This window comes from Corapipo altera, unplaced genomic scaffold (genome assembly GCF_003945725.1).
Source record: "Corapipo altera isolate COAL_440 unplaced genomic scaffold, ASM394572v1 51, whole genome shotgun sequence".
Taxonomy (NCBI): domain Eukaryota; kingdom Metazoa; phylum Chordata; class Aves; order Passeriformes; family Pipridae; genus Corapipo; species Corapipo altera.
In genome coordinates, this window is record NW_020884892.1 from 4,513,072 (window position 1) to 4,536,081 (window position 23,010).

At 38.8% G+C, this 23,010-nt stretch overlaps 2 protein-coding genes across 5 annotated transcripts in view; both read left to right on the forward strand.

Moving 5' to 3' along the window:
- Positions 1-4,671: 4,671 nt before the first annotated feature.
- Positions 4,672-12,735, forward strand: TMEM71 (transmembrane protein 71). Of its 2 annotated transcripts, XM_027645691.1 has the most exons (9): positions 4,672-4,776; positions 7,733-7,790; positions 8,852-9,061; positions 9,859-10,028; positions 10,531-10,710; positions 11,236-11,311; positions 11,813-11,862; positions 12,068-12,140; positions 12,381-12,735. In XM_027645691.1, coding segments are annotated over exons 1-9 (831 nt in total). In that variant the 5' UTR covers positions 4,672-4,763; the 3' UTR covers positions 12,382-12,735. The 2 variants fall into 2 exon arrangements, with proteins under 2 accessions (XP_027501492.1, XP_027501491.1); XM_027645690.1 differs by having other exon boundaries at positions 12,068-12,735.
- Positions 12,736-20,451: 7,716 nt separating this feature from the next.
- LRRC6 (leucine rich repeat containing 6) overlaps positions 20,452-23,010 on the forward strand; it is a 34,024-nt gene continuing 31,465 nt past the window's right edge. For all 3 annotated transcript variants that reach the window (XM_027645687.1, XM_027645688.1, XM_027645689.1), the window contains exon 1: positions 20,452-20,511. In XM_027645687.1, coding sequence (XP_027501488.1) covers positions 20,502-20,511 — 10 coding nt within the window. In that variant the 5' untranslated portion in view covers positions 20,452-20,501. The remainder of the gene's footprint in view (positions 20,512-23,010) is intronic.

Consider the following 23,010-nt stretch of genomic DNA (forward strand, 5'->3'; position numbering starts at 1 on the left):
TAAGTACTGGTAGACAGGCAGAAAGGAACTCAGTCACTGTCAGACTACAGTGGTTATTTACAGAGACACAACTGATAAGGGCACTGTGTAAAGACAGGCATTTTAAAGAATGTTATTAGAGTATCATCGTCAGTTGTTATGTCTTCATTTGTGCCTCACTCAGCTTGACTTACTATAGAAATGACCATGACATCAGTATGATCAGTATTTTGCCAGTACTGTTGTCTCAGGAATGAGTGGTACCAACACCTCTCAACTATAGGTTTTCAATATATATAAAGCATGCTATGATCCTTTATAGTCATATGTTGGCCAAAAGCCTTCACAGTACATTGGTACAAGACCCTCTGGTCCATGTAGATCACATCAGGACTGTCACAGAAACTGCACAGGTTCTCAGGTACAGTGAGCAGCAGCGCAGCACCATCTCCAGAGGAATATTAATTTTCATTTTGGGACTCAAAATGTCACAAGGAAACTCCCAACCAAAGACTGAGATTTTACATGTCTAGTTAGAGCACCTAGAAGGTCCCTAAAGCTGCATGTATCTAAGTGGCCTATTCAGCTTTCAGCCCCCAGGGTGCTGCTATGTAGGTGGTCTGTCCAGCATTAACTGCAGTGACATGGAAAACAAGGAACATGGGCAATCAAGTCTTCACCATGTCTTATGAGTTCTTCCTGGGTTGACCACATAGTGGACATGATCTTTTACACCCTTTAGAGCTGAGAATAAGCAATCTCCCCATCCTGTCCTATCTGCTTTAGTCCTTGTCCTTTCCCTCTCAGTCTGGGTGTCCTAAAATGTGTCATGTAGATTTGTGCTGGAAGCTTGATGACCTGCTAGCTTAGGAACAAGCCACACACCACGCACACCTGCCACATCAAACCTCTTCCCACTCATTCTCCACTCAGACCAGCGATCAGTGCATTAATGTTTCTATTCTCTGCAAATAAGGTGCTGCTGGAGAACGATTGGCCAGGAGCTGACTCTGTCCTGACTGCTTCTAGTCACTGCAGACAGTGCAGTGTGCTGATTCATGAACTTTTTTTCATCCTTAATAAAAATAAGTCAGACAGCTTTTAGTACAGATTTGTTGCTTTTCTTAGTGTTTTCTTAGTGTTCCTACCTTCTTGTTCAGTAAAGTCAGTTCTCCTTGTGAGGAAATTTATGAAGAACTCTAATGAGGACCCACCTGAGTCCTATTAGAAACCTTGCCTAAATTCTGCTTTGGCTGATGGATTTGAGCCTCTTCCTTTTATTTTCTTTCTCTGATAAAAGTTTTAAAGCAGTATTTTCAGATGCAAGGTCAGGGAGCTGCAGACTCTTAACGGAAGCACTTCTTTTATTTTTTCCGTATCTACTATTACACTGTTTGTGATGTGGCATTTGGCCATGTCTACAACAAGTTAAATACCGAGGAAATTTCCTTCTGCTACCATATAATCAAAGAGCAATGAGATACAACACAGACTGGTCATGGCTTTGTACAGAGAAATATCATTGTACGTTGCAGGTTCACTTGATTTAGATCTTTTCTAAACACTTTTTGTCTATCTGTGTGCATAGTATACTACAGAGGTAGCTGACACAGCATTATTGCAGGTAAGCTCTTATTGAGATCCAAGCAGTATGGATGTATCAGCACGGCTCAGAGCTAATTCCAAGTTTTACAGGTCTATGCATTGTACTCCACCATGCAAACAAAAAAAATGCCCTTTGTTGCCTGTTTTGCAGGAATAATTAAGCTAAATTAATTAATTTGGGGGGGAAAAGAAATCGAACCCGAATCTAAGAAAGTCTCTGATAGAGTATGATGGGGTTGCCATCTGATGACATTAAAAATTACTTTGTTCCTCATTAAAGAAAATTAATCTTTGTTCATACAGCTGACCTGATAAGGTTATTAAAATCATATATGATGTGTCAGTTCTGTAACTTACAATGTAATGCTAACTTAAGGCAGGATCAGCCTTCTCTTAAAATTGAAATTAAATGTCTAGGTTTGTGAGATTATTTTTTTTTAAATTACCAGGGTTCCTCAAACATTGCTAAGTGTTTCTGCCGCATAAAGGAATGCACTTAGCTTAAAATGTTATCATTCATGAAGGTGTATGGAAATGGGTCTTAATTTTCCATGCAGCAAGACTGCAGGCAAGGACAGTTTCATAGACCTTCATTTTGGCTCAGTGTTGTTCCTCTGAGGTTCTCATGGTCAGCCCTTCCCCTGCCGTTTTGGGGGATTTTTTTTTCTTAATTTTTCAATTAAATTTCAGATATCTCAGAATATTTTTTACTTGTTGAATACTGTATAAAGTATTGGCACAGCTCTGTGATATGGGACAAATGGCCTGATTTGATCACTGAAGCTGGTGGAAAAGCTAAAGGCTGTGAGGTTTCCAGGAGGTTCAAAGAGAGCTGCAGAAGCATCACATTACTTTCAGTTGCATTCAATCAATAAGCACTCTACTCCCTCCACCACAGCCACTCAATTAACTCTACCAGGAAAATACCCTTCCTGAAAATTGTGTGTTTAGCTTAATAGTGCACTGCATTGAGTTGCAGTGGGTTGCTGAGATGGCAGAGTTATGGTGTAATATGTGCTGAAAGCTCATCTGCACACCCACAGAGGAGCTCAGAGAGACAACAGTGTGAGGGGGAGCCCAAAAAATGCCCTGCCCCAGCTGTTCCCATTCCAGCAGCCAGCAGCCTAGAGGAATCCAGGGGTACAAAGTCAGGTGGGAACCTGAATTAAGGACTAAAGAGGAAGGGACTCCCTGTTGGGCCTTTCCCAAGGAGCATGTTGCTGCCCCAGCCTCTCCCCTCTTGGACTGTCAGACCCAGCACAATATGGTGCATCAAAAGTAGAGTAAGCCTGGGAGAAGAGTAGAAAGATGGGTGGTGTCTAGTATTGTAATTTTTCATTTCCTTCCCTTTGTGGGTTGCACAAAACTACAGCACAGCAAGTAATCTTGTTGCTCTACTCATTTTGTAGAATCTGAAACCTGGTGATTGAGACAGGGCTTGGGGTGAGGTGGGAAATCTGAGGACCAACAGGGAGGGAAAGAGAAAAAGCTGTATATATATATACCCTTGTGTGTATGTACTAACTATAATCAAGCACTCACCTATAAAATATTCACCAGTGCACAAAGTTTATGCATCAAATGCTTGTGGAACAGTGAGTTTCAGATACAAATATTAGTGATTAAAAAAGAAAACACCTCCAAGTCTAAACATGATGTAGACGCAATATATTTTAACTGTATAGACAAACAGGACATTCTAAAATGCAGTCCTTCCAAAAAGCAGTCCAAGCTTGGAATTAACTGCTTTCTGTTGAGAAGAATATGAAAAGAAACCAAAAATACGCCCAAGGAGTAAATTAGTGTGTGTAAAAAAATTTCTTCTGTAGGTGACCTAGTTTTAAAGATCATTGGGAATTTATATTCATTGCCTGTAGAGAGACAGGGTGGCCAGGGAAATGCTGCTGTGATGCATCCATGGAAATAGCGTTGGACTAAATTTCCTCATGGGCATAATTGCACTAAATTAAAAGAACTGATGTGAAGACTGAATATGTTCCTGTGTTTTCATGTTCGAGCAAAAGGACCAATGTTCATTTTAGTTTAACTCCCAAACAGAAGGTCTTTTGCAACATCCTAATTTCCTAATTCTTATTTTTGTTTTGTTTTCTATGAGGTGAGATTTTTATATTCCTTTTTATCAGTAGAAATATTTTGCCTTCTCCAAGGGGAAAAAACCCACAAACTATCATTAAATCAAATCAATCATATTTTACTAGATTTATGTTTTCTTCTTTTGTCAGTGATACATAGATACATCTAGAGATATAACTAGTAGAATATTTTATCTATTTGGAGATGAAGTTTTACCCCCTAAGGCTGTATAATTCTTCAGTGTCAAGCAACTGATTTATATTACTTTTGTGTGTAATAGTTCTACAGCCAAATCCTTTTGATTGACAGGACATCTTATTCAGGCTCCATTTCTCTTATGTGGATTTGACTTTATTTTTGTATACTTCAAGGTATGATGGATTGATACCTTACACAGTACGAAACATATAGAGTACAACAATGAATATGTTTACAAGTGGCACTATTCCTTTCTCCTTTCAATGGAATTTATATTAACATTGCATGGTATATATTTGCAATAATGTTTTTGACCATGAAACTTAAACAACTCTGAACTCCCAGCAAATGCATCTTCTGTACAATAGTGCTTTTGCAAAATATTGTTATTGTACATGGAATTTTTTTTTGGTAGCGGAATCATTTTCTTACATCAAAGCCTGTCAGGCTGACAAGTATTTCAACAAATGGAATGATTTGCATACACCACTTGAAAGTTTTCTGCGTGAGGTAGAAAAGTAAATTTGAAACAGAAACGTGTCACTTTTCTTTATGAGAAAAGATCGTTGGAGTGAAACGTTATTTGTAGTGTATCTCCTCTTTCACAAGAGCCTGTAAGAGTGTTCACTGAGCTAATCTTAATCTTCAAAATGAATGCTTCTGATGGGAGGCTACTTTACAGGAAGTGTGACCTCATTCGGTCTCTGTGCCGCTGATTGCACGGGGCTGTTTTCAAAAGGAAACAGGGGACTTCATAACCTGCCTTTCCGAAGAGCCAGAGCTGATCTCTCCCAGGAAGCTGCCAAAGGAACACCCTCCACCAACCATCGACAAGCTCTCAGGCTGATCATAAGAAACTTTTTTGCACACATTGTGTTAATTGTGAGATGGATTTTCCAGGTTTGGAAGATTTTAGACTTATTTATCTCTTAATAGATTTGTCAGCTGAGGAATAACTAAGCTTTGGATTCATTTCTATGCTGCTCTTCAGGAAGTTTTGCGTTCTTGTGAATGTTGTTATCATTACCTGCAGGGAGAAAAGACTAAACTGCTCTTCAAAAATAACTGATATGTGTGAACAAATAAAACTCTCTTTGCAGACACTTGTGTTTGATAGGTACAATAGAATAAAACTGGTTGCCTGGGCTTTTGATAGTTAGCACTATATTTTGGCAGGTACTAATGTAAATATTTAGATTGTAAACTGATGGCATCATTGGCTTGAACACTAATTTGATTTTTGGAGGGAAAGTATTTAAAACTGACTGGCTTGGACTGTGATTTTTATTTATATTATAACATGAACTTTTATGTGTTTTGAAATTCAAGGGGAGTTGTTGCCTTAAATTTTTATTTGAGTTCTTTACATAAAATATTACCACATTCACCTCAGATTCACTTTTAGTTAGAGTTCATAGAGCTATTGGTCTTTTTGCATGCCATAGTTTAAAGGTTCTCTGTTGATGGCTCATTTTGTGGATTACAGATACAATACTAGTGCTTCATTGTGCAGTGGTGGTTGAGATGCTTTGTTTTGGCTTGCTTATGTCGTTACTATAGCTTCTCACGCTATTAATAGCCCAGAACTAGGACTGAATATTAAATGAAAGCAGAACACTGTGCAGCATTGTCTAAAACATGATGTTTCCATGTTTTCTCCATCATTGATTGAATTATGATTTTCAGGAACTCTTTCATTATTCATGAGACAAAAAATTTCATGATCAAGGGCAGCAAAAAAATCTGTTGGACTGCCTGTTCTACGACTGTTCACAGAAGCTTGGTATTATCATTACTTAAAACAATTTGAAAGCAAATTACAGCTGCTTATTAACTGTTCTTGAAAAGAGGGAAATTCACCACCTCCCAGTAATATAGTTGCATGTGTATATTGCTCACTGTCTTTTATAAATAGATGTATATACTCTGTTCTATCTTAAACTTTATTTCTGTGGAAGGTGGTGGATAAAAAAGCATCCTGCAGAGACACACCTTGCAAAGTTATGAAATAATTCAAATGAGTATCAGAAGGACTGTGGTTTGTTCTGCCACTGTGATCACTATGTGTCAACACTTTCTAATGAAAGCACTACCCATATGAATACATCTGTGTTGTGGGTTTCAGTTGCTGGAAAGTTTTGCTCAAATCATTAGAGAATTGTAGTAGGTATAACTGATCATGAGATACACTTCTATATCCCTTTTCAAACAAATTTGCTCTAGAATCAATCATTTTTGCCTGAGAATACATTATAACTAATAATGTGATATATGTTAATGATAGAATCTTACGGTTCCTAATTTTCAAACAAGGTAAAATGAAACATACTTGTGTTTCTTTTAAAAGTCTTTTCCAGGTAATCTATATTCCCTGTTAACCGAGAGTGTATGAAACAGTCCTTTTCAAGATGTATGGACTCTCACATGTTGCACTGACACCAGGAGCAAGTCAATTTGGGCATATTTGTCAGAGCTTTTAATAAAAAAAAAAATATCTTGTGGAGGGGATCTTGTTTGATTGATAAGATTTGGGATTTTGCTGGGTTTAGTTTATATCCAGATCTACAAACTACCTGTTGAGTTCTTCCTGTATTTTCTTTTAGAGTTTGGATGGATTTCTTGGTTTTGAATACAATATTTTTGCTCTTTTAAAAATCATGATTTTGCCTAAAATAAGAGAAATTATTTCAGAAGCTAGTTGTATGTAAAAAACAGTAGCTCTAGTATGTCAGACTATGAAATACACCACCGCTCTCCCTGTTTGTACAACTTGCTCTGTGGTATTCTGACCGATGCTACTTGATCTCTCTGTACCTCCACCAAATTTCTTCCAGTTGTCTCCTCCTTTTGGAAGTATTAGAGCATAATTTTTGCATGGTGAAGTGATTTTTTTAAGGGGTAGGAGAAACAATATGTATGGGAGCAGGGCAATAGGACTGATTTGTAAAAAATACCCTGAAGGTTTTACTTCTCTTTTTTGGTGACCCTTCCTGTTCCCAAGGGTGTGACTGACAACTGAACTCCAGATGAGGATAAACAAGATTACCAAAGTGGAAACACTGACCTTCGTGTCTTTTCTTTGCCTCAGCTCATAACTGAACAGAAAAAAATAAAATTCTCTTAGACTTATCTCCTCTAGTAGGTGAATGATGGACACTTACTAACAATGTTGTAAGTCTGAAGCTCTAAAGATATAGAAGAAGCAAGCTAATATAGGGGAAGATCATATCTTTTATCTTTTCATGTAATAACAGATATAAATTCTCCTTATGGATAGCCATTGCACATATTTCCTAAGATTGATTCTGTCAGGTGCTGAACACCCAGCAGCACTTTGCAGGCTTGAGCCATGGTAATCCAGACAAATCCTATTTCCTTAGTCTCCTACCACAATATTACTGTCAAATATTTGTCACTGTCACAATCCCTGTGCCTGTTGTGCTATGTCTGCAACTTTCATCTGAAAATATAATGTAATGGTAACAGTGTACTTTCCATTCTCTTCTATATATATTGCCAGTATATGTACTGGTTTTGGCATGAAGCAGATCTCTGGTAAAACACCATTAAAATTACTGCAGTTATTGTATTTGTGCCTACAATTATTTCTTTGAAGTCTGTAATCTGTGCAAAGCACAGTTATCTAATTTTGGTTGCCTCTGATTCTGCGTTGTTCAGATGAGTTTCTTATAAACGATATGTCTTTCCCCCATTCTTTTATCTGTTTAATCTCCTTTAACCCCACTATTAATTTCCTTTTCATTTTTTAGCTTTTTTATGATCTTTTTGATATGCACAAGGTACCAACCAGTGAATATGGTAACAGCTTCTTCATATTTCACCTTTGCCTCTGCAGGTTCAACAGCATTTAATGGAGAGCATAGACACAGCCTCTCACAACATATTTTTCCAAGGTACTGAGGAAAGTCACACTTGCTTAATTTTATTTTGTTGTAGATTTTGTAAAAATACCTTTTGGGCCACTTAGAATTGTAGTGCCAATATTAATTTAATTACTGCTTTAAATGGAAGTTCAGAAGTACTGCTGTGGAGGTTGGAAACACTGGCTTTGCAATTACAAGGTTTTGGAGTATCTCTCTTCCATCTGCTTTTCCCTACACTGAAATTATGGTATAACTCTGTGACATGCCATATGGGGTAGTTAAACCTGCTACTGAAATGCAGGTCAGACACTGAATCAATCCAGTGTCTTCCTTTCTTTCAAAGATGTCACTGCATCGCAATTTGGAACTTGGAGGTGTTGAGGAGAAAGGACTAACCATAAATCCAATTTTACTTAAGCTAAGTAAAATGTCTATGACATTTAGATTCTTTCACCTCTGTCACTACTTACTTCTATTTTAAATACCACATAGTATATTTTTCTGTGCTAAATTTCATCTCAGAGTCAATCGTGTTTCAGTGCTGGATGAAGTCATCACTATGTGTAGACTTTATGTCATGTTGTTCTAGCTGCATGGTATTCTAGGATTTGTGAGAGTTACAAGTCATGTATCCTTAGATCTTCTCCAAGTATGGCTAGGCTATAAAAGAACAAATTAATCCTGTCTGGTTCAGAGGCACCCAGCTCGTGCCACGTAGAGTAACTCAGAGAAGCAAAATACTGGGATGCCTCTGATGGCTCCAGATAGGTGTAGGTGTGGCAGGATTCCTTGGCCAAGAGCGCTGCCACAGAAACACACCACGCACGTCTCAGCTCAAGCTGGCTCCACACAGGCATGAAATGCTCCTCTGGCACGTATCCCTCCTGTAATCTGAAGCTCTGGAAAGCGTGATGCAGGCACACTTCAGCTGGCTGAAACCCCCTGGTACAAAAATCATTACATACACATATTTTAAATTGATGTCATTACCAGCCTGCCTCAGCTGCGAATGCAAATTCATTGCTATTAAATGGTGGGTTTGCTCTGTCTAGACCTTCACTAAATTAGGAGCTTTCATTTCTCATTTTCAGTTGTACTTGTGCCTTTCTGGATGATGATCCTGCCTATGAGTGTTCCACAAGCCCTCTAACAGGCTCCCTTTCCCCAAGCCGCCGCAGCCCTCGTCTGCTTTCTAATGGTTATTACGTTTTGACAGAAGACAGTTTTCTGTCTGATGAAGAGGGCAACGTAACACTGACACCATCCCACACAAGAGTTACATATAAAGAGAATTTAATTCGGTAAGTGAACTATGTGCAGATTTTACTCCGTGTTGGCAACTGCTTCCACCTCTCTGGCCTTATCCAGAGCTGTCTATGTCTGTCTATGTTCTGACTGGCATAAGATCAGCATTGCTTCTGAATGGGAACATCCCAATTGCTTTAGTTTAGAGAGTGCAGGGATTGAAATAACCTGATTTTCAGTCATGTCTTACTACCTAAAAACTCTTCAGTACACACTTGCTATAATTGAAGTTGTTTCCAATAACAAAAAAGGAGAGCTACAGCTCATTTTGCCAATGGCGTGTTGCTCTGGAAAGGACTAAGAAAAAAGTGCATATAAATGACTAAATACCTATATCTAAAAAACACACGCACAAATATACATATATATATATACATAAAAAAAAAGATCTTGCCCTGAAATTCTTACTCACGGAAAAACCTCTGTTGATTTCAGAAGAACATCAGTTTAGCCAGGTATATAAAATGTAGTTCAAAAAAAGTTGAAGTTCAATGGATTCATATGGCAGGGTGAAACTCATGAGTAGCATGATACAGCAGTATCAGAGACCAATAGCTGTGATATCATTCAGCATCACAGACTCCAGTATCACAACAGCATGATGTGCCCTCTTGCCAATACGTTCTCTGACATACTGTGGTGTGCGGGAGTAATTCCTAGTGACACACCCAGGGGCAAGAACAGGGCTAGGAGTAGCACCCAGAACCTGGTTCTTTCATGTCATTCCTGCAAGTTTTAGTGCTCAGCAAGAATAATTAGCTCTATTCCTTGACAACATATTTTTTTCTTCTAGTGTATTCAGGCGAAGGAAGAAAATCCGTCGCTCTCTTGACAGCTTGTTCAACCTCAGTGCCTCCAGCTCATGGCTCAGTTCCACCATTCCCAGCAATATGGATTCCTCCCATGTAGATGATCCTTGGACTGATGGATGCAGTAAACTAGAAGCCAGTCACAGCGATATTGGTAAGCCTTGATCAGGTACCAGGTAATCAAACTACAATATTACAGACTGTATTTAGTGGGACTTTGAGTATCTCTTTTTGTAAGTTTTGTGGGGGTTGTCTGCCAGGATGTGCAGATAAAGGATGGATGCTCAACAGAATTCAAAGTGGGGAATAAAGCTTCTGGCACTAAACCAGCACATGAGTTTGTAAAGACCTTTGTTCCAAAAAGGCATTTTTAAACTGAATTTGAATCCAAAGTCGTCATCAGTACTGTTTATTCTGGTGTGATTAATATCTGGCACTGTCTGCTTTCACCTGGGTCTTTCAATAACTTCATGTTATACTCTATGCAGTTTTGTCTTTACTCTGCATATCTTGTCCTGCGTACATTGGACCTGCCAATAACCCATAACAATTTGGGGCCCCTCCTGTGATTAAGCAATTAACTCCCTCCCCAGTTCATTAACACGAAGTCTCAAAGCTCTTTTGTGCAATCTCAGTTATATGTGCACTTTTTGTAGGTGATTCAGACTTTTCTTACGGATATAATAACCATGTGTCACAAAGGCAAATTCCAGCACATAATGGAGCATCTCTCATCAACGATGATGAGTTTCTTCAGTCTGAGAAACCATTTAGTGCTTCAAAACCCTTCTCACCATCTATGATAAATGCAAATGAAGAAACCTTGAGCAATGGAGGTATGTTATGTTCTTATTCTGACATGCCTCATTTTTGAGTGAACTGAAAATACTCACATTAAAAATATGGATCTGGTCCCTTGCAAAATAGAATTTATTTCCTTAAACATATATTTTAAATGAATTATTTAAATTAACAAAATATTAAAATTGTTATTTACTTGTTTACTCCCTTCTGCTCACAACTTTTCCTCTCCCATTTTTTGTTAAAAAAAAGTGGAGTGAAGAGGAAAATGGAGGAAAGGCATGGGAACAAAAACTGAAACGGGCAATTATGCAGAAAAGCTTGTTTTCTGAGAGCATGGAGGGCATAGTGTCTCTGTGGTTGTGGGAGAAAAAGACTCCTGAGAGACACCCAAAGCATGAAAATTAGGTTTCTGCTTTGAATCACTCTAGGCAAGTTCTCTTAAAAAGGAACTGAAGAGACTGGTCTCACAAGCTGAAGGTAGTCTTTCAAAACACCTCCTGTCATATATTTACTTTCCTGAAAACCCATTAAAATTATTTTTCTGATTTTTATTTTAGAATCCAGGACAGTGCAAAATGTCGTTTCTCAGATGGTTGCACTGATCATGTGTTTAATCATTTCAATATGTACAAGGTAATTTTTATTTCTTTTATTTGCTGTTTCTGACATTAGTAGTTATTCCATTTCAACTGGTGAAAAAAATTTAAATTAAGGGTCCCATTTTCAAAATTCCCTATATCTTTCTGGGAAAATCTATTTTCACATGATAGTCGATGCAGGCAATTATCTGAACTATATAGATATGCACAAACATAAGAAATGTATGCAGATATGAAAAATACCTTTCAAAGTGTGCTTGGACAGAGGTTTTGGCAGGCTGAGAAGAATCTGAATGCATCCACGTCTTTTTAAGTGGATGTTTCAGTCTGGGAAAGTTGAGGTCTTTTTTTCTTGGAGATAATCCTCAATAGTTTACGCAATTTAAAAAGTTTCAAACTGCAGTTCACCTACCAGAGTTCAGAGGGTTCATCTGCAAAAACCTTTTCTCCTCCTCCCACCCAGGCTTCAACTCTTTTAACCGAATATGCATCCTGTGACTATTTCTAAACTTTCTGGATAATTTTATATTTTCAGATATTTTCTAGGAGGATTGTCTGCCACCTTGTTGCTGATAATTTTAGTTTGTAAGTACAGAATTTCTTTATATACAGCACAGGGTTTTTTTTCTAAAAAAGAGGGGTTTTCTACAAAAAAACATCCAAGAACCAAAATCCATCCTTGGATGTATATCCATGGCTCTTACTGATGCCAATAAAAGCAGTATGTGGGTACATGGGCACAGAATGTAACCTTTAATCTATTAGAGGATTTTGCATTTGAATTTCACAGGTCTTTTGTCTCAAGATGCTGCTGTGTCATCTTTCTTCAGTCTTGACACATCTTTCAAAACCACAAAGTTTTGGTAAGCGGCTCCAGTGTCATGTGGTGAATAGGGGAATTTAGAAGTTTTATATTAAGAAGAGGAAGGAAACATTCCTGCTGTTGTTTTCATGTCAGAAGAGAGAAGACAAGATCTGAAGTTACTAGTGGAGTATTTGGCTTTTCCTGTTACTGATTCATATTCATAGAAACTTTCTGTTTATTTTGAAAACTTGCCTTTTCATAATGTGCAATAAATTTTATAGCACCTATTTGTTTGCAGAAAGGGAAGATAAACCTAATATGTCATGACACAGACAGAGACAGACCAAGAAGAGGAACTTACGAATCCAGAGATGTGCCGTCAAGCCTTGCACCGAAGTCCTTGCACTCTCAGGCCACCAAACGGGGCGCTTTTTTTTAACTGGGAAAAAATAAAACCAGCTAATTATGGTGCCAGCCCCATCACCACCTTCCAGGGACTACAAAATTGACATAACTTGGGCCCAGTAACCCAATGCACCATTTGATTCAGGAGAGCTTTTCCTATGGCTGATAGTGCAACCTGATAAATGTCTTAGAAAGAAGAATTTAATCAGTCCAATCAGTTGAATAAAGGTGCAGATGTTGCTGTTTCAGACTGCATTATTTCTTTGTTTCAAGTGTTGCACAGAGCTGTAGCTTTTAAATCCTTCTGGAGAAAAATTCTTACGTGTTTAGAGGGTTTGAATTATATCTTTAGATGAAGCTCACACATAGGCCTTCATGCTGAAAGCACGTACGGATGTGCTCGATTTATGAATTACCATTCTTTTACTTTTTATGCATCAGAAAATTCTGAAGGTCTAAAATCTAAAATGCTGTTAAGACTAAAAAGTTAGGGCTTATCTGAATTTTTATGGGTTGAAAGTGAAGCTCAAGAGGATCTTGTTTGTTTCTGACACTGTCAGTGTTCAGGAGTTCAGTGTATCCCAAGGGCAAAAAGACAATCTGACAGACCTTTTAGCCTTTCAATTGAGTATGCTGGAAGTGAAAAACAGCAAGGCATAGCTTGGAGAGCCCATACTGCAATCATAGTCTCACTTTTTGAGCACCCAAGGGTCTTAGCACACCACCCTGGATACTCAAGGATGCTATTTCCCACTTTTGTACTATGTAATTAGTCCCTAAAACTTTGGTTTTACCAAGGTCACCACATTAGGACCAGTGTGTTGCAAACACATTCTCCAAAGGGCTTTCTGTCTTCCTGAATAGTTTAGCCCTGAGTCATAAACAAAGCTGTTCTTCACAAGAGAAAAACAAACACACTCTGAGAGCTTTTCTGTCACAGGTATACAGAAAATAACCTCTTTTATGCTCATCACAAGTGAGAAGTTACCAGCTCAAACAAGTAGTCCTACAGCTGAACTAAATTTGTCAAACATGGCCTACAATATATACTGATTATAAGAATCTGTGGTTTAAATCAAGACATACAAAAACTTATTCTATTTTTTCCCCTAGAGAATACAATAAGAAAGAAAGAATAATTGGTGAGTATATGTTTAAGTTTAGAAAGAATTCCATCTTTTTAGGGATAAGCTCTATTATGAGACAGGGTTCAAGCCAGGTTCAGAAAGGTTCCATGCACTTATCATTAAAAGGTTTAGCTGCAGGACCCTTGCAGTTTCCACTGCAAATTACTCCACTTTGGTGTCTACAACTCCTTTTTTACTTCATTTGGATTAAATATTCTTTTTTATTGTTTGACAACAGTGGCTAAATAGTGTAAGCTGTTAACAATTGCTGTGCTTCAGCCCAGAGAAAACATGTTTTTTAGTAACAGTCAAAACAAGTCTTCCTTTTTCCAAGTTTGAACTGAACAACTGATCAGGTGCTGTGCTGCTCTGACTCGGTAGCATTCCACGGAAGCAGTGAAGCAGCAGCAACATGAATCAGTTCAGAATATCTGAAAAACACTTACAGATTCTTCTATTCCCTACCCTTTTTCACTAAAGCCTCATGCTCAGACTCCAGTTTCTGTTTTTCAAGCATTTCCAAGCCTTGCTGCAGCTCAAACCTTTAAAACAGGAGCACTGATTTACTTCAGCTTGGAATTGGCCATCCCAGTCCTGGCTCCATTATTTCCTTTATGTCTTTACTTTATAAGGATAAAAATGAAAAGAAGGAGTTAAGTGGAGCTGTGCCAGGTTTGTGTTCCTTACAGTGTGGACAGAGCAGCCTTGTTCATCAGTTTCCTGGTTGAGTGCAGTTCAGCTTCTGAGATCTAAAGGTATCTGCACGGCTGCACACGCAACCTGGAAAACCTTGCAGTCAGCCCTCAGAAGGAGGGTGTTAATCCTGAGAACAGCATTTTAGAAAGGAGTGCAGGCATTTGATCACTTTGCAGAATTGTTAAAGCCTATGGTTAAAATGACATTCTATTCACAGTGTGCCAAGCTGTGGACGCTACATATGGCACTTAAAGTCAGTGGAGCTGTTCCTGTAAGGGCTGCAACACCAGAGCTTGAGAGCTGACTCTGATTTTGAAAGCCAGTATCAACGTTAACCAAAGCAGGCTCTACAGGATGGAGTAAAGAACTTGGCACTTGTTGACTAGCAGGAGTAAATTCAATACAGACTAGCATAGGTTACTGCGAGACAGGAGCTCCCACTGTTCAAAGTAAGCTTGTCTCTTGCATTTCATAAAAACTTAAAAGCAGAGTTGTTAATTCTGTATATTTTGAAATGAGTTCACTAAAAGTTTTCATTTTTCCTCCTCCTCAAATTTATTTTTCTCAGCTCTTCAGCATCAAACTCCTGTATACCTCCTTATGGCCATTGTTGCACATGTTCCTGTGGAAAGAAAACCAACCAGAATTGTTAGTATTCTTCCTCCAAATACAATTCATTTTAGCTTTATTTTTGTTCTGGTCAAATGTGAGTGAGGCCATACTTCTTGGTGACTGAAAGCAGTCATGCAAAATATTGCTGTACATATAGTCTCTTATGTCAATGAAATTCTATGTAGACTACAAGCATTTTGACAATAAATTGATGGTAAAAAGTGTTTTCTAATCCCCATGAAATACTTTTATTTATAAAAATTCATGTTATCCCATATTTTATCTATAAATTTCTTGTAACAAAATGCTGTCAAAGATAATGGATTTGGATAGTGGCTGAGTACATGAAATAACGTATTTCAGAAGCTTTATTATATCATGTATATGAACTGCCTTTTGGCCTTTATGCTGAGCATTAAGAAAACAGGAAAAAAAAAGAAAAGAAAGAAATATTACTGGAAGGAGAGCACTCTTCAGAAAACCAGGAATCAGGATGTGGTAAAGCAATGATGAATCTGCATTACCTGGAATCATGTACCAAAATGCGAGACCTGTAGGTATTTACTTTGGAAACACTGAGTCCCATTTTTCAGCTTGTATCTTTGCTACAGACTAAACTACAAATAGAGCCAAAACCTGTTATCTTGTGACTCCTAATAATCTGTTTCTTAAAATACGTCCCTGTGTGCCAGTTTATCTAGAACAGCGTGGATTTCGTCTGCCCGTGCAACAAAGCGATGATAATGCGTGAAGATGCTGTTGCCCACCAAATCATTCTGTAACTCCTGTTGCTTCTGGTCTCCTTGTCCCCTGGTGTGCTAAAAGCAGCCTGTGGAAGGGTTGGGTCTGCCCACGAGGTACAATCAGGCTGGGAGGCAGAATGACAGGGATTCAAAAACTCTGAAGCAAAACTGCACAAGCAACAGGTTCTGGAGGAAGAAAAAACCTACATAACTAAAACACCACTGTCTGTCCAACACTGTGTCTAAGCCAAACTCAGGGAGGTTATAACTGTATTTCTAGCAGCAAAAATCTAAACAAATGATGCAATGAGGAAAAGAGTACTTGAAGTTAAAATGTACATTTCTCTTCCAAAAGGTAAATGTATGCTGGTTATATTTTGAAGATAAGCATCAATAACTCAGCATTAAGAGCTTAAAGAGTGAAATTTCACTGAAATTACCAATTTTCATAGTCATTCACTATTCTATTCCATTAAATTGACTGCATGAAGGCAGACCATTTGATATAACACCACCAGGAATAAATGGTGACAATGGAATGTTCTTCATAAAACTGATGTATTATGTAACTAAAACAGTATTTATAAGACTCATCCTCATATTTACTTGTAGTTAATGCAGGTGAAGAATTTTGTCAGTATTATATAATTCCTCTTCCTTATTTAAACTACGGAGACAACTGAGAGTAAATATCATTGTGTAAAATGTATAAATATTTTGTTACCTGTTTTATGACTACTTATAAAAGGTCCACTATGAAATGCACTTTTAGAAGTAAAGAATTATAAAGATCTTTAGTGTTCAAATAATCTCCTGGAATAATAATCTGGAAAATCAAATCCCATATTGAGAGAAAAGTCTAAGACTGCAATTACTCTGCAGTCATCAAAGCAATTATGCTGAAAACTAGAAAAACAGAGTCACTGTAATCTAGTTTCTTCCCTAGTGAAGAAAAAGCTGATTCAGACTAAAAAAAAAAAAAAATTGGTCTAAAATGAATTGCTATAGTCTATCTATTAATAAATACAAACTGTAAATTAGAATGGTTTTGATCTGGAGAGAAGGAACTTCAAGAGCAATTTCCTAACTGGCAAGAGCTAAAAATAAAATGCTCAGGATCTCTTAAGACCTGCCCTCCATGATATTCATTAACATTGAATTAACAAAGTTCTGTTCATTCACCAAATTGGTTGGCTGTGAGAGTTCCCTTCCATATATTCCAATGGACATAAACACAGGCCTCATCTGTTTTCTCTGAAAACAGGCACAATTATATGTTCATTCCTGTTGGATGAAAAATTGAACCCAGAGTCTGCCTGATGAAAAAGTGAAAACAACATTTTGCAGCCTCTGTTTAAATTCAGACTTTCAGAGGCAACTAGTATTTGCGGGTTCTGTTAACTAACTGATAATCGTGAAACGTAATTCTAGCAAAGTAAAACCACTTATTGATTAATGATTAACTGACACATCCACAAACAGAGAAAACAACAAGAATTTCATGATTTTGTCCCCAGTGATTAAACTCTTACTCCACTTTAACATAGCATGTTATTTAGAAGAGAATCAAATAGAAATTTCAAGGTATAGATTTATAACTCTCTGTATATTATCTCAAACCATTTATTACTTTTTTTAAATTTATTTTTGTCATTACACCTTGTCTTACACTTTCTTATTTCTTGCTGTGTTCAGCTGAATTTCAGGGTCATTCCTGAGCATATATCATGTAGTGCTTTATAGCGAGAATGTTCATGTTGAAGATGATAATATTGATGGCATCTCTTACCTTATAATGTTCTTAGTCTGTGAGCAGGTCTGGTTTGTAGTTATCCTGAAAGCATTACTCATAGAAGCCAACCCATACAAGGATAACATCTTTTATTTAAGTGATATGGAATAAACTACACTGGTACAGAATACAGATTATTACCATTTAGTCCAGTTCTGCAGAGTCTGCTCTTTGATGTATGTTTTTGTGAATTCGCTGCACTGTTTTTTAAACCTCTTTGCACATTTTAATATACACTGAGCAAAACTGGTACTTCATTTTATATTCAGGAGGGTTTTTTATTGGTTTCTCATGATGCTTTTCTCCCCTATCTCTGGCATTTCCATACCAGTACAGTTGTTCCTGTTCTCATTCATTCCTGTATTTGAGGGTGTTGTCAGTAATGCAGATTATTATCATTAGGAATTTCATATATTTCAGTGAATTTCTTATTTGTGAGCTTATGTCCTGCCCTGTAGATTGTGTGCTCTTTGGGGAAGGATTTATTGGTACTTTTGTGCAAACATAAAGCCTTGGTTTGTTATACTATGATAAGTAACGTATCACCATAGAAAAATAAAGTAAAAAGTAATATTTTAAAAATGAGTAATTTAATAGGAAAGAAATAGAAATATATAGGTTCAGATTCTGAGTGGATATCAATCAGCTGATTTACACCAGCTGAGACTCTGAGCTGCAGCATTTCAACAGCTAAGATTCAGCCATGGATATCAATTTGCTGGGGTTGTAGCACCTTACCTGAGCATATACTGATGGAGCCAACACATGTTCAAAATAATTCTGATACACTGTAATAATAATGCTATAAAGATTATTTTGTCATGACATAGAAACATTTTATATTGCATTCTTTTGTGTGTTTGACAAATAAAGTTGTAATGTATAAAAGCAGTAAAGTGAATTTCTTCAGGAAAGGCACACCAGATGCAACCCTTTTTCTTCCTTCTCTACTCCATTCTTCTGTTTGAAATGTGGGTCATTACATTATCTCTGGCATGTACATTGCTTCATGCTAATATTTCAGGCTTGTGCCACTTGAAGCTCTTAGTACATAATTTGAGTGAAAAATAACTGTGTGAAAATAGTGATCACAAAAAAAACCCCCTAATTCAGCATCTTGCTTTGCCCTACGTGTGCCAGGCCACCAGGTTAGGACCAGTGTGTTGCAAACACATGCTCCAAAGTTCTTCTTTCTGTCTTCCTGAATAATTTAACCCTGAGTCATAAACAAAACTGTTCTTCACAAGAGAAAAATAAACACACTCAGAGCTTTTCAGTCACTGGTGTACAGAGAATACTTCTTTTGTGCTCAAAAACTTCTCACAAGTGAGAAGTTACCTGCTCAAACAAGTAGTCCTGTAGCTTAAGTAGATTTGGCAAACAGGACCTACACATATACTGATTAAAACAAACCATGGCTTCACTCAGGATATAAAGGTAAAAGGGTTTGGAGTGAAGTTGATCTGGGAAGAAGGGAGGAATAAAAGAGGGTGCGTTTAGAGTTATTATTTCTCACTATCCTACTTTGTTTAATTGTCAGTAAATTAAATTAATTTCCCCAAGTTGAACATGTTTTGCCCATGATGGTAATTGTTTTGTCATGTTCCTGTCCTTATTTCAATCCATGAGCTTCTCCCCCTCTTCTGTTGAGGCTGGGAAGTGAGACAACAGGTAGTGGGCACTTGGCATCCAGACAAGGCCAACCCACAACACCTTACTATTTGGCAATTTATTTAACTGCAGATTGTATATTTCTTTCCTCAGAACTATCATAAAGCATCTCAGCAAAAGGGATGAACACCCTCCCCCCTCATTTTTAGCATAACAAAATAACATAGTTACTTCCATGTAATACAATGTAGCATTTAAAATACTGTACACAGCAAGAACACGATTTTTTTTCTTCTTCTACTTATTGAAATTGATTACTTTGATTGTGATCTCTGCTCCTAAGTAAAGAATTAATAGTACTAGCAAAAGGAGTAGCTATAAAAGTCCTTATTTGAAGAGGCCTGCAATTTGATACGAACCAGCAGGTAGTGGAACCAGTGGCCCTCCTTTAATCTCTGTGGCTCTGTGGAGGGGCCTTGGGACACAGTGGTGACTCCATCCAGCTGTGTAAACATCTCTGTCCTCGGCGTGGATTTGATACTCAGCCAGTCAGACAGGCCTGGACAAATACTATGCAGTTATAATAAAGTGCATAAACTATTTCTGCTCCTTTGTGTCTCATTATCTCCACAAAACTCAGTAGCCTGAACTTAATGACACCTTCATCCTCCATTCTCTAATCCGCAATACAGCAAGAAAGTTGCAGAGTGGCTGTGGAGAGTTGCATTTACATCAGAGGCAAATGACTTAATAAATGAATTTTTAGAAATCTTACAGCCTTATTTAAACTTACACGTGACTTTTCTGTTAGTAGAAGATGAGCTTCAGTTTTGATTAGACCTTTAGGTTAATGAAGACCTGTGTTAGCAAAGAGGTAGGAACTACAGAGTGACTTTCTTGCTGTTTCCACTTTGATCTGATGACAGCTGTGATCAGGAATTGGAACAGGCTGCCCAAGGATGTGGTGGAGTCACCATGTCACCATCCCTAGAGGGGTGTGAAGGACGTGTAGATGTGACACTTGGGGACATGATTTAGTGGTGACTTTGCAGTGCTTGGTTAACAGGTTGATTTGGTGATCTTAGAGGTATTTTCCAACCTGAACGGCTCTATGATTCTAAAATTCTGTGAATCACGGAAACAGGCAGCTTCCATAAACATGCTTTCAGCCCCAAATGCGTGAGGCAAACTGGCTGACGAACACGCAGGAGGAGGAAAAAAGTGTCGTAGAAAGGACAGACGTGAGATTTATGCCTGCGGAAGAGGCACCTCTATGGAGTCTTCCCAGACGAATAACGGGGGCAGCAGCAGGGCTGAAGCTCTCGTATGTTTGTACAAAAGCCTCGGGACCTCCCTCAGCACCGCCCGCCCGGGCCCGTTGCCGGGGCAGCGCGGCGGCGTCCGGTAATGGCGGCGGCGGCGGAGGGGCGGCCATGGTGCGGAGTGAGTGTCAAAGAGCCGCGTCCCTCCCCTCCCCGGCTCCTTCCCTCATCCCCAGGACCTGCCCCGCGCCCTGGACACCTCCTTCGTGTCCACAGAAGGGCACAACTCTGATGAGGAGCGGCCGAGGGAGCTGGGGGGCTCAGCCTGGAGAAGAGGAGGCTCAGGGAGGACCTTATCGCTCTGTGTAATTCCCTGAAAGGAGGTTGTAGTGAGGTGGGGGTCGGTCTCTTCTCCCAGTAACAAGTGACAGGACGAGAGGACATGGCCTCAAGTTATGCCAGGATTTAGATTAAATATTAGGGAAAATTTCTTCACTGGAAGGGCACTGACTCCCCAGGGAAGTGGTGGAATCACCATCCCTGGAGGTATTTAAAAGGCACAGATATTACACTTTTGGGGCATGGTTTAGTGGTGCATTTAGTAGTACTGGGTTGGTCTCGATGATCTAAAAGGTCTTTTCCAACCTGAACGATTCCATGATTCATGTTTCCCCTTCCCTGCCATTCCCACACTCCCCTGGCTGCCCCCTCCCCTCCTGCCTCCCTTGCTCTCCTCAGCTTGGCTCGATTATCAGGTTTCCCTCCTCCCTGGCAATAACAACCCACCACATACAGCACAGGGGTGCTCTTGTCTCCTGAAACAGCCCCCGAGAGGCCTCGCAGGTGGCCCAGCTGGGGACCCCTCCGTGTGTGTGGCAGCCCCTGCAAGGGGAGATGCTGGGCAGGATGGGTCGTGTCTGAGCCGGGGGCTGTCAGATGTGAAAAAAAAAACAAATGGGGTTAAAATACTCCCTACTGTTACTTATGAATTGATTATCTGTTACGGGTACATCATCTGTTACAGGTACAGCAGTATGATTTAGAAGATTGAGTGCTCACACCTGCCACTCATAAAAAAAGCTACTGAGGAGTTCCCTTCCTCTGTGATTTTTCCTGTAATCTATTTTGATTGTATATCATCAGTGGACTGCCAGTCCCGTGTGGGGCTAAAACAGTGCTTTGGAAAGGAACTCCTTCTCCCTGCATGAAGCTGTCAGATGCCTTCCCTGAGCAGGCACTGCCTGAAGGAAAATGGCTTTGTCTCCTGAACAGCACAGCATGAATTTGAGTCCTAAAATAATGGTTGCATACTTCACCTTTCTGAAATGCAGCTGTCTCTACTGTTTCGCCATACACCTGCAGCTGTCCATCTGCTTATTCTTCCAATGTCTTTAATATTATCCTTCGTATCTGCTTCCTTTTTTGAGTAAAACATGCAATTTTTAGAAGTTAGATCTTCAAGGTCTGTTGTCTCCAGTTGACTGATGCCATCCCTTATTTCCTCCTGTGTTTGTGGGAACCTGGGAGTAGCTGTTACCTCCCAGGTCACTAGGCCAGTCTCCTGTTACTGCAGGAGACTGCAGTAACACTGCAGTAACTGCTCCCACTCACTCCCAGTATGACCCCAGCCACTTTCACTGTGGGCCCAGTTGCTCCCAGTATGATCCCAGTTGTGGCCAGCATGGTCCCAGTTGCTCCCAATTGCTCCCAGTGGGATCCTAGTAGCTACCAGTCGCTCCCAGTATGATCCTAGTCTGATCATTAAACAGAAAATCTGTTTAATGAACTTCTCAGTGAGTTCAGTGTGTTTTGTCAATGTCCTGAAAATGCTGTTGTTTTAAATTTTATTTAAAATTTGTTTTTTCTTACTAGCTTGTTTCCCTCATTCCTCTTAAATGAACTAGATCATATACCAAATGCCAAATATTCACTCAGTTGCCTGCAGCAGGACCCCAAAATAGGTCCCTAAAGCTCCCCAGTAGCTTATATGTGAATGATTGTCTCTGCTTTGCAAACCATCTGGTAATGGAAGTGGACATTTTTGCATAATTGCTGCAACAGTAATTTCAATTTTCATCAGAAAAGGGAAATCTGGCTGTAATTAAACTACCAGGAACAGTTTGTATGACTTTGTATAAAGGGTTTAGAGCATAATATTGCCATAGTGTGTATGTATGCAGATTAAGGAATATTGTTTTCTTGCTCGAAATTACTTGGAAATAGTGGCACTGAAAAATCTGCTCCAAACACAGTAGTAAGAAGGCCTTTTTTTTTCCTTTTAATTTCCAACAGATTTACCGAGTAACTTATTAGAAATGCCAGTGTTTTCATAATTTCTCTGAAGACTAAAGTATTTAGTCATGGTTATTTACTTTTTTTTTTCTCTTTTGTCTGTTACTCTAATCAAGTTCGATCAATGGTCTGTTAAAGAGAAGATGGTTGTTCAGATGCAGCAAACCTGCCCAAGATGGTTAAAAAATACAAAGACACTTACCTTTCCCAGTATGATTTATGTGCAGACAGGTTCCCCCCTTCCATCAATATCAGTATCACCACGTTTAATTCTGTAAATCATGCCGGATGAAAATCTGTTGAGCAGAAGGGAGATTTAACCCTCGTCATCTCTAAATCATATAATATACACAAAACCAGTTTCACCCCTTTTTCCAAAGACTATAGA

Excerpts from the sequence above, each read along its gene's own strand:
- TMEM71 (XM_027645690.1), top strand. Across the intron at positions 10,711-11,235 it reads AGAAACCTTGAGCAATGGAG|AATCCAGGACAGTGCAAAAT; the intron begins GTATGTTATGTT and ends TTTTTATTTTAG. Across the intron at positions 11,312-11,812 it reads ATCATTTCAATATGTACAAG|ATATTTTCTAGGAGGATTGT; the intron begins GTAATTTTTATT and ends TTATATTTTCAG.